This window comes from Oncorhynchus mykiss, chromosome 26, assembly GCF_057628025.1.
Source record: "Oncorhynchus mykiss isolate SJ-2025 chromosome 26, ASM5762802v1, whole genome shotgun sequence".
Taxonomy (NCBI): Eukaryota; Metazoa; Chordata; class Actinopteri; order Salmoniformes; family Salmonidae; genus Oncorhynchus; species Oncorhynchus mykiss.
Genome location: NC_143047.1, coordinates 48,455,001 through 48,465,711, shown reverse-complemented (window position 1 = coordinate 48,465,711; position 10,711 = coordinate 48,455,001). Strand labels below are relative to the sequence as shown.

The window sequence follows — 10,711 nt, the reverse complement described above, 5'->3', positions numbered from 1 at the left end:
CTGGTCTGTTTGGTCTTCTATAAACCCAAACCCCGGTCTGGTCTGTTTGGTCTTCTATAAACCCAAACATCGGTCTGGTCTGTTTGGTCTTCTATAAACCCCGGTCTGTTTTGCTACTCAAGCATTCCCGGAAGTCTCGTGATGTTGTGCCTCTGGGTTTAGAAACTCTGTGTAACCATGCTCAGAGCACTCAAATTAGATGTATGCGAAACGAAGCACGGAGGGAACTTCTAGAATGTGTACTACGTTTGCACATATTTTGAAACATGCATCTCTCACCTCTCTGAGTACTGCTGTTAGGCTTGACTGTCTCACCTCTCTGAGTACTGCTGTTAGGCTTGACTGTGCTCCGTCCCTGACTCTCTCCCTCCACATCGGCCCTCTGTGTGGGGTACCTTGTCCCCTGTGCACCCCCAGGGAGTCCCTGTCTGGCCAGGAGGGCTGTGAGGGTAGACAGCCTGGCAGAGGCTGGATTGGGGTGTGGGTCAGGAGGGATGGGGTCAGGCGTGGAGCCCCTGGAACCTGTGGAGGGGCAGAGGGTCCCTTCCCCAGATGGCGTTCCCCAGGGCTGTGTGTTGGGCCCACTCTGAAACACAGTCTCTGCCATCATGCTCTGGAGAGAGGCTGAGATCTCATCTAGACCGTCTGGCGTTGCCCTCTCTACCAAACCACCCTGATATCGACCAGGAGACGAGAAGCGTCTGGAACCTACTGGTTTCTGTCCAGGACTACTCAGCCCTGTTGGGGATAATTTACTAGCATGGTCAGGCTGGTGCGTTACACTGCAGAGAGAAGAGGATAGCTTTCTGATATCCATTGTGTCCAATGTTCTGTTTGGTACCAAAGGGGAGGATGAGAGCTTGCTGGTGGTATCTGACGTGGTATTGTCCTGAGACAGTCTGTCAGAGGGGACTGAGAGGTGACTGGTCTGACCAGTCATCTAATATGATCCTTCCTCTACCACTAAGCACCCTGGGACATCTAATATGATCTTTCCTCTACCACTAAGCACCCTGGGACATCTAATGTGATCCTTCCTCTACAACTAAGCACCATGGGACATCTAATATGATCCATCCTCTACCACTAAGCACCCTGGGACATCTAATATGATCCTTCCTCTACCACTAAGCACCCTGGGACATCTAATATGATCTTTCCTCTACCACTAAGCACCATGGGACATCTAATATGATCTTTCCTCTACCACTAAGCACCCTGGGACATCTAATATGATCTTTCCTCTACCACTAAGCACCCTGGGACATCTAATGTGATCCTTCCTCTAAGCACCCTGGGACATCTAATATGATCCATCCTCTACCACTAAGCACCATGGGACATCTAATATGATCTTTCCTCTACCACTAAGCACCCTGGGACATCTAATGTGATCCTTCCTCTACCACTAAGCACCCTGGGACATCTAATATGATCCTTCCCCACCTCTACCTGCAGGGTGGAGCTGAAATTAAATTCCTTGGATGAGTTCCTAGTGATCAAGGTACGACAACAACAACTCGAGCGTGTAACTGTGTAAGAGGTTGACTTTGACACCTGTCCAAACTGGATCAGGGCCTGTAGTCATACACCTTCTCAGAGTAAAGGAGGGCTGATATAGGATCAGTTTGGTCTATTAGATCATCCTAAAAATCAGATCACATGGACAAGATGGATCTGATCCTAGATCAGCCCTCCTTCCTCTGAGACACTGCTGGCTGTGCCAGCCATTATTCAATTCATATGGAACACCCCCCCCCCTTTGGGTTGTGTGTGTTTGACAAGGCCAAGACAAAAGGCCAGCAGGAACGTACCGGTTGGTAACCGATCCCCGTGAAGCCATCTTGATCTTGGTTGTAAAAGAGTAAGGACTCGGCTGAAGAGGAAGACTGGTTACCGGCAGCAGGCGTGTTGCTCTCACACCAGGCCCTGAGTACACCACACAGTCCGAGACTCTTCTAATAACTGACCAATCACAACACTAGGCCAGTCACCAGTCCCCAACTGACCAATCACAACACTAAGCCAGTCATCAGTCCCCAACTGACCAATCACAACACTAGGCCAGTCACCAGTCCCCAACTGACCAATCACAACACTAAGCCAGTCACCAGTCCCCAACTGACCAATCACAACACTAGGCGGGGCAAAAGGGTTTCCCTGTAGCAGTGACGTTAGACGTAGACCTGCAGTAAGCTCATATAAAATATTGAATTCTGATACACATGATGTAGCTAGTTTCCCAGTGTGTAGATAATACTGTTTATACTTTTTTTAAAAAAATTAACTTTACGCAAAAGCCAGGTAAAGAAACAGAAAGTTAATTAGTTATACACCTCGCAGCAACTACCGTCTCCACTTCACTTTGCCCGTTGCTAACATCTGGCTAGCTATCAAAAAATCACCCCCAATTCATTATTCATCAGCTACCTTCTTCTTAATCAAACTTTTATAGTAGCCTATTTTAGCAAATTGTTAAAAAAAAATAATATATATATATTTAAATGCACTACTGTTTCAAAATATAGGCCTGGCTATTGCGAAGAAAGTAGATTTTGTCTCCGTTTTGACCGCTGGCCTCAAGGAGCCGTTTAATACGTGGACCGGTGACGTCACAGAGCTAGCACCTGTTTCTGTAGACACCTGTCCCAATGCCTGCCACCTACAAGCACACACACACACACACACACACACACACACACACACACACACACACACACACACACACACACACACACACACACAGAGAGAGTGAGTGAAAGCAAAGAAGAGAGAGAGAGAGAGAGATTTGTCCACACCATCCAAAAGACACAGACATGGAGACACTGTGCCATAGACAAGGCAACTCACAGTCGGTCTCTGCAGTGGTAGAGGAGTCCAGCTTCAGGCTGGTTAGTCTCAAGTTGTAGTTTTCTGTCAGCGTCTCGACAAGCCTTTTCTTCAGGGATTCCTGCAACACAGACAAATAGAGACACCGAGAGGCGAATCCTTAATTCCAATACAGATGAATTTTCACGTATTCATGCGTTGGATGTCAATGGGAGATTAAGTGGAAATGTTGACTTAAGTGGAAGTTAGGGTTTGCCCCTGAGAAAAGATCATTTAGGTCGGGATTTAACCTAAACAAATTCAGATTCTGGTGCCAAATTATTGTATTTTTTGTCCTATGGGCCATGGTCCAAAGTAGTGCACTATATTGGTTCAAAGTAGTGCACTATATTGGTCCAAAGTAGTGCACTATATTGGTCCAAAGTAGTGCACTATATTGGTCCAAAGTCATGCACTATATTGGTCCAAAGTAGTGCACTATATTGGTCCAAAGTCATGCACTATATTGGTCCAAAGTAGTGCACTATATTGGTCCAAAGTCATGCACTATATTGGTCCAAAGTAGTGCACTATATTGGTCCAAAGTCATGCACTATATTGGTTCAAAGTCATGCACTATATTGGTCCAAAGTCATGCACTATATTGGTCCAAAGTAGTGCACTATATTGGTCCAAAGTCATGCACTATATTGGTCCAAAGTAGTGCACTATATTGGTCCAAAGTCATGCACTATATTGGTCCAAAGTAGTGCACTATATTGGTCCAAAGTCATGCACTATATTGGTCCAAAGTAGTGCACTATATTCAGTAGGGAATAGTGTGCCATTTGGAATGCAGACCCTAGTGTTGTTGAGGTACTAACCAGCTGCTGTTGAGGTACTAACCAGCTGCTGTTGAGGTACTAACTAGCTGCTGATGAGGTACTAACCAGCTGCTGTTGAGGTACTAACCAGCTGCTGTTGTGGTACTAACCAGCTGCTGTTGTGGTACTAACCAGCTGCTGTTGAGGTACTAACCAGCTGCTGTTGTGGTACTAACCAGCTGCTGTTGTGGTACTAACCAGCTGCTGTTGTGGTACTAACCAGCTGCTGTTGAGGTAGTAACCAGCTGCTGTTGCGGTACTAACTAGCTGCTGTTGAGGTACTAACCAGCTGCTGTTGAGGTACTAACCAGCTGCTGTTGAGGTACTAACCAGCTGCTGTTGAGGTACTAACCAGCTGCTGTTGAGGTACTAACCAGCTGCTGTTGAGGTATTAACCAGCTGTTGAGGTACTAACCAGCTGCTGTTGAGGTATTAACCAGCTGTTGAGGTACTAACCAGCTGCTGTTGAGGTACTAACCAGCTGTTGAGGTACTAACTAGCTGCTGTTGAGGTACTAACCAGCTGTTGAGGCACTAACCAGCTGCTGTTGAGGTACTAACTAGCTGCTGATGAGGTACTAACCAGCTGCTGTTGAGGTACTAACCAGCTGCTGTAGTGGTACTAACCAGCTGTTTTTGAGGTACTAACCAGCTGTTCTTGGGGTACTAACCAGCTGCTGTTGAGGTACTAACCAGCTGCTGTTGAGATACTAGCCAGCTGCTGTTGAGGTACTAACCAGCTGCTGTTGAGGTACTAACCAGCTGCTGTTGAGGTATTAACCAGCTGTTGAGGTACTAACCAGCTGCTGTTGAGGTATTAACCAGCTGTTGAGGTACTAACCAGCTGCTGTTGAGGTACTAACCAGCTGTTGAGGTACTAACTAGCTGCTGTTGAGGTACTAACCAGCTGTTGAGGCACTAACCAGCTGCTGTTGAGGTACTAACTAGCTGCTGATGAGGTACTAACCAGCTGCTGTTGAGGTACTAACCAGCTGCTGTTGAGGTACTAACCAGCTGTTGAGGTACTAACCAGCTGCTGTTGAGGTACTAACTAGCTGCTGATGAGGTACTAACCAGCTTCTGTAGTGGTACTAACCAGCTGCTGTTGAGGTACTAACCAGCTGTTGAGGTACTAACCAGCTGCTGTTGAGGTACTAACTAGCTGCTGATGAGGTACTAACCAGCTGCTGTTGAGGTACTAACCAGCTGATGTTGTGTGAAGGACAGCTTCCTCTTCAGGAGAGCTACCTCACTGCACTGTGGAGTCACATCAACATGACTCTCACTCTGTTCTTGTCCTCCTCTGTTCTGTCCTTCTCTCTTTTCTTCTGTCTCTGTCAGACAGGAAGTAGCAGGAGGTGATCCCAGTGCAGAGAGCAGGTCGTAGGCCTGGCCTGGAGGAGACAGAAGACAGGAAGGTACACGGTCTGAGAACGGTATCTAGGAAGTGTCTTGTTATCGTTACAATGCCAAGCAAAGGACTAGCTAATTTATTAGTCTGAGGAAAATTTGTTAGAATAGTTACATCTAGAATGGTTATATATATTTTTTTATTTCACCTTTATTTAACCAGGTAGGCTAGTTGAGGACAAACATACAGTCAATAATACAGTAGAATAATAAGTATTTTTACAATGTGAGAAAATGAGGTGAGATAAGGGAGGTAAAGGCAAAAAAAGGCCATGGTGGCAAAGTAAATACAATATAGCAAGTAAAACACTGGAATGGTAGATTTGCAGTGGAAGAATGTGCAAAGTAGAAATATAAATAATGGGGTGAAGAGGAGCAAAATAAATAAATACAGTAGGGAAAGAGGTAGTTTTTTGGGCTAAATTATAGGTGGGCTATGTTCAGGTGCAGTAATCTGTGAGCTGCTCTGACAGCTGGTGCTTAAAGCTAGTGAGGGAGATAAGTGTTTCCAGTTTCAGAGATTTTTGTAGTTCGTTCCAGTCATTGGCAGCAGAGAACTGGAAGGGGAGGCGGCCAAAGGAAGAATATATATACAGTGGGGAGAACAAGTATTTGATACACTGCCGGTTTTGCAGGTTTTCCTACTTACAAAGCATGTAGAGGTCTGTAATTTTTATCATAGGTACACTTCAACTGTGAGAGACGAAATACAAAACAAAAATCCTGAAAATCACATTGTATGATTTTAAGTAATTAATTAGCATTTTATTGCATGACATAAGTATTTGATCACCTACCAACCAGTAAGAATTCTGTCTCTCACAGACCTGTTAGTTTTTCTTTAAGAAGCCCTCCTGTTCTCCACTCATTACCTGTATTAACTGCACCTGTTTGAACTCGTTACCTGAATAAAAGACACCTGTCCACACACTCAATCGAACAGACTCCAACCTCTCTACAATGGCCAAGACCAGAGAGCTGTGTAAGGACATCAGGGATACAATTGTAGACCTGCACAAGGCTGGGATGGGCTACAGGACAATAGGCAAGCAGCTTGGTGAGAAAGCAACAACTGTTGGCGCAATTATTAGAAAATGGAAGAAGTTCAAGATGATGGTCAGTCACCCTCGGTCTGGGGCTCCATGCAAGATCTCACCTTGTGGGGCATCAATGATCATGAGGAAGGTGAGGGATCAGCCCAGAACTACACGGCAGGACCTGGTCAATGACCTGAAGAGAGCTGGGACCACAGTCTCAAAGAAAACCATTAGTAACACACTACGCCGTCATGGGTTAAAATCCTGCAGCGCACGCAAGGTCCCCCTGCTCAAGCCAGCGCCTTTCCAGGCCCGTCTGAAGTTTGCCAATGACCATCTGGATGATCCAGAGGAGGAATGGGAGAAGGTCATGTGGTCTGATGAGACAAAAATAGAGCTTTTTGGTCTAAACTCCACTCGCCGTGTTTGGAGGAAGAAGAAGGATGAGTACAACCCCAAAAACACCATCCCAACCGTGAAGCATGGAGGTGGAAACATCATTCTTTGGGGATGCTTTTCTGCAAAGGGGACAGGACGACTACACCGTATTGAGGGGAGGATGGATGGGGCCATGTATCGCGAGATCTTGGCCAACAACCTCCTTCCCTCAGTAAGAGCATTGAAGATGGGTCGTCGCTGGGTCTTCCAGCATGACAACGACCCGAAACACACAGCCAGGGCAACTAAGGAGTGGCTCCGTAAAAAGCATCTCAAGGTCCTGGAGTGGCCTAGCCAGTCTCCAGACCTGAACCCAATAGGACATCTTTGGAGCGAGCTGAAAGTCCGTATTGCCCAGCGACAGCCCTGAAACCTGAAGGATCTGGAGAAGGTCTGTATGGAGGAGTGGGCCAAAATCCCTGCTGCAGTGTGTGCAAACCTGGTCAAGAACTACAGGAAACGTATGATCTCTGTAATTGCAAACAAAGGTTTCTGTACCAAATATTAAGTTCTGCTTTTCTGATGTATCAAATACTTATGTCATGCAATAAAATGCAAATGAATTACTTAAAAAATCATACAATGTGATTTTCTGGATTTTTGTGATTTCCGTCTCTCACAGTTGAAGTGTACCTATGATAAAAATTACAGACCTCTACATGCTTTGTAAGTAGGAAAACCTGCAAAATCGGCTTGTTCTCCCCACTGTATATATATCTAGAATGGTTCTATCTAGAATGGTTATATCTAGAATGGTTGGAATGCCAGGTCTGAATCCTCTGTGTGAGTGATGATGACGATACATAAATGCATCTCAGTGGTCAGTAGTAATGCAGTACATGTGGAACAGGGTACTATTTGGGATGTAGCGTAGTGACTGATTGTGTACCCAGGAAGCTGGGGTTGAGGTGGAGGGAGCGTGTGCCAGCCCAGTGCTGGTCCACCAGGTTCAGGAGTCCTCTCAGGGAGGAGGAGAGCTCTGCCACCCCAGGCTGAGGTGATGGAGTCCTGGGCACAGGGAGGTAGTCACAAAGCCCTAGTCTGGAGCTCTGGAAAAATACAATGATAAAGAAAGGCCTTATCGTTCGAGTGAAAACAGAAGTTTGTCAAATAAAATGGTGTCATGATATCCTTGTTTCTATAACAATAAGATCAGGTAAATGTTTCTAACACTGTAATCTCACCTCACTTAAAAAAAGTGCTCTTTCTACATTATATTTAGTCTCTTAGACCTCGACCGAGCACTTGGCCCAAAAATGTCTGTGTGCTCTCTGCTGTGTTGTGAGAGGCAGTGCATTGAGATTAGCCCCAAAATGTCTGTGTGCTCTCTGCTGTGTTGTGAGAGGCAGTGCATTGAGATTAGCCCCAAAATGTCTGTGTGTGCTCTGCTGTGTTGTGAGAGGCAGTGCATTGAGATTAGCCCCAAAATGTCTGTGTGTGCTCTCTGCTGTGTTGTGAGAGGCAGTGCATTGAGATTAGCCCCAAAATGTCTGAGTGTGCTCTGCTGTGTTGTGAGAGGCAGTGCATTGAGATTAGCCCCAAAATGTCTGAGTGCTCTCTGCTGTGTTGTGAGAGGCAGTGCATTGAGATTAGCCCCAAAATGTCTGCGTGTGCTCTCTGCTGTGTTGTGAGAGGCAGTGCATTGAGATTAGCCCCAAAATGTCTGTGTGTGCTCTCTGCTGTGTTGTGAGAGGCAGTGCATTGAGATTAGCCCCAAAATGTCTGCGTGTGCTCTCTGCTGTGTTGTGAGAGGCAGTGCATTGAGATTAGACGGTGTTCCCACTCCTCTCACATTACTGATGCTCCTCCCAAATGGCACCCTAATTCCATTTATAGTGTATTAATTAACCCCATAGGACCCTGATCAAAAGTAGTGCACACTATATAGGGAATAGGGTGCCAATTTGGACTCACGCCTAATGCTGCTAACCCAACCCTCCTTCCAGAACCCTTTAAGTAACAGAACCACTTTCTCAGTACCGCCAAGTCCAATTTCCCTGCCAATCACACAGTAACCCCCTACCCCCCCGCAAATCCCTCAATGAAATTAGCTTCTCAAATGAATGTCCCCATTCCCCCCCCCCCCCCCCCCCCCCCAAGGCAGTAAGACTTCATAGCGTTTGTGGGAGATTACTCCCCAGAGGAGGTTGGCTTGGGATGTGATAAATACTGTGAAACACACGTAGTCGGGCCACAGACCACAGCCTCCTGCCATTAGCATTAAGGTGTGTGTGTTAAAACCTCATGCAACATCAAAGGTGCCGTGGAATGTCTGGCTGTATCATGGAATGATTGGGACCGTTGCCATTCTAGTGGTATTGATGCAGACAGCTGTCGACCGCTGTATACACCACAACATTGATCTGTGATCCCACAACGTTTCTGACCACACTTCTGTATTCACACTGTAGGCTGCTTATGATGTCTGTGTTAATATATAAATAAATAAATATCAGTCGTTTTTGTTGTTTTATTTATTTAACCTTTTATTTAACCAGGAAGTGCTCATTCGAGATTTGAAATCTCTGTTTTTTTTTTTTTTTTTTTTTTTCAAGAGCGTTCTGGATAAAGTTGGCGCGTGTTTTGTATTCGCTATAAATTGTTCGGGTTTGGAACATGTGTTGACTAACTTAGTCCTGTCGTCTCCGGACTGAAGCGGATCAAACCAAATCAAACTAGAATCTAGAATATACATGTAGCGTTGATGAGTTGAATCTGGTGCCTGTCTGCAGGTCTGACCCTGGGGGAGGTGGAAAGACTGGAGTAGAGACCAGACCCGGCAGTCTGGTGCCTGTCTGCAGGTCTGACCCTGGGGGAGGTGGAAAGACTGGAGTAGAGACCGGACCCGGCAGTCTGGTGCCTGTCTGCAGGTCTGACCCTGGGGGAGGTGGAAAGACTGGAGTAGAGACCGGACCAGGCAGTCTGGTGCCTGTCTGCAGGTCTGACCCTGGGGGAGGTGGAAAGACTGGAGTAGAGACCGGACCAGGCAGTCTGGTGCCTGTCTGCAGGTCTGACCCTGGGGGAGGTGGAAAGACTGGAGTAGAGACCGGACCAGGCAGTCTGGTGCCTGTCTGCAGGTCTGACCCTGGGGGAGGTGGAAAGACTGGAGTAGAGACCGGACCAGGCAGTCTGGTGCCTGTCTGCAGGTCTGACCCTGGGGGAGGTGGAAAGACTGGAGTAGAGACCGGACCAGGCAGTCTGGTGCCTGTCTGCAGGTCTGACCCTGGGGGAGGTGGAAAGACTGGAGTAGAGACAGTACCCGGCAGTCTGCCCAGAGTAGTCTACTGGACCAGAGGGAGAGTAGAGACCAGACCGGGGAGTCTGCCCAGAGTAGTCTACTGGACCAGAGGGAGAGTAGAGACCGGACCAGGCAGTCTGCCCAGAGTAGTCTGCCCAGTGTAGTCTACTGGACCAGAGGGAGAGTAGAGACCAGACCGGGCAGTCTGCCCAGTGAAGTCTACCGGACCAGAGGGAGAGTAGAGACCGGAGTAGAGACAGGACCAGGCAGTCTGCCCTGTGTAGTCTACCGGACCAGAGGGAGAGTAGAGACCAGACCGGGCAGTCTGCCCAGTGTAGTCTACCGGACCAGAGGGAGAGTAGAGACCGGAGTAGAGACAGGACCAGGCAGTCTGCCCAGTGTAGTCTACCGGACCAGAGGGAGAGTAGAGACCGGAGTAGAGACCGGACCGGGCAGTCTGCCCAGTGTAGTCTACTGGACCAGAGGGAGAGTAGAGACCAGACCGGGCAGTCTGCCCAGTGTAGTCTGCCCAGTGTAGTCTACTGGACCAGAGGGAGAGTAGAGACCAGACCGGGCAGTCTGCCCAGTGTAGTCTACTGGACCAGAGGGAGAATAGAGACCGGAGTAGAGACAGGACCCGGCAGTCTGCCCAGTGTAGTCTACCTGACCAGAGGGAGAGTAGAGACCGGACCCGGCGGTCTGCCCAGTGTAGTCTACCGGACCAGAGGGAGAGTAGCGACCAGACCCGGCAGTCTGCCCAGTGTAGTTTACCTGACCAGAGGGAGAGTAGAGACCAGACCCGGCAGTCTGCCCAGTGTAGTCTACCGGACCAGGGGGAGTTAGAGCAGCCAGACAGCCCTGCTCCATGCTCTGTCTCTGGGGAGATCCTCCATGTTG

The 10,711-nt window shown here is 47.7% G+C and overlaps 1 protein-coding gene across 1 annotated transcript in view; it reads right to left on the bottom strand.

The window, feature by feature from the left end:
• Window positions 1-2,612: 2,612 nt before the first annotated feature.
• The window catches only part of LOC149971499 (uncharacterized), a 65,938-nt gene continuing 57,839 nt past the window's right edge, over window positions 2,613-10,711 (bottom strand). The window contains exons 3-7 of the mRNA XM_090221659.1: window positions 10,478-10,711; window positions 7,466-7,625; window positions 4,895-5,085; window positions 2,851-2,950; window positions 2,613-2,662 (exon numbers count right to left, since the gene is read on the bottom strand). The exon at window positions 10,478-10,711 is cut by the window's right edge and continues 155 nt beyond it. Coding sequence (XP_090077785.1) covers window positions 2,613-2,662; window positions 2,851-2,950; window positions 4,895-5,085; window positions 7,466-7,625; window positions 10,478-10,711 — 735 coding nt within the window. The remainder of the gene's footprint in view (window positions 2,663-2,850; window positions 2,951-4,894; window positions 5,086-7,465; window positions 7,626-10,477) is intronic.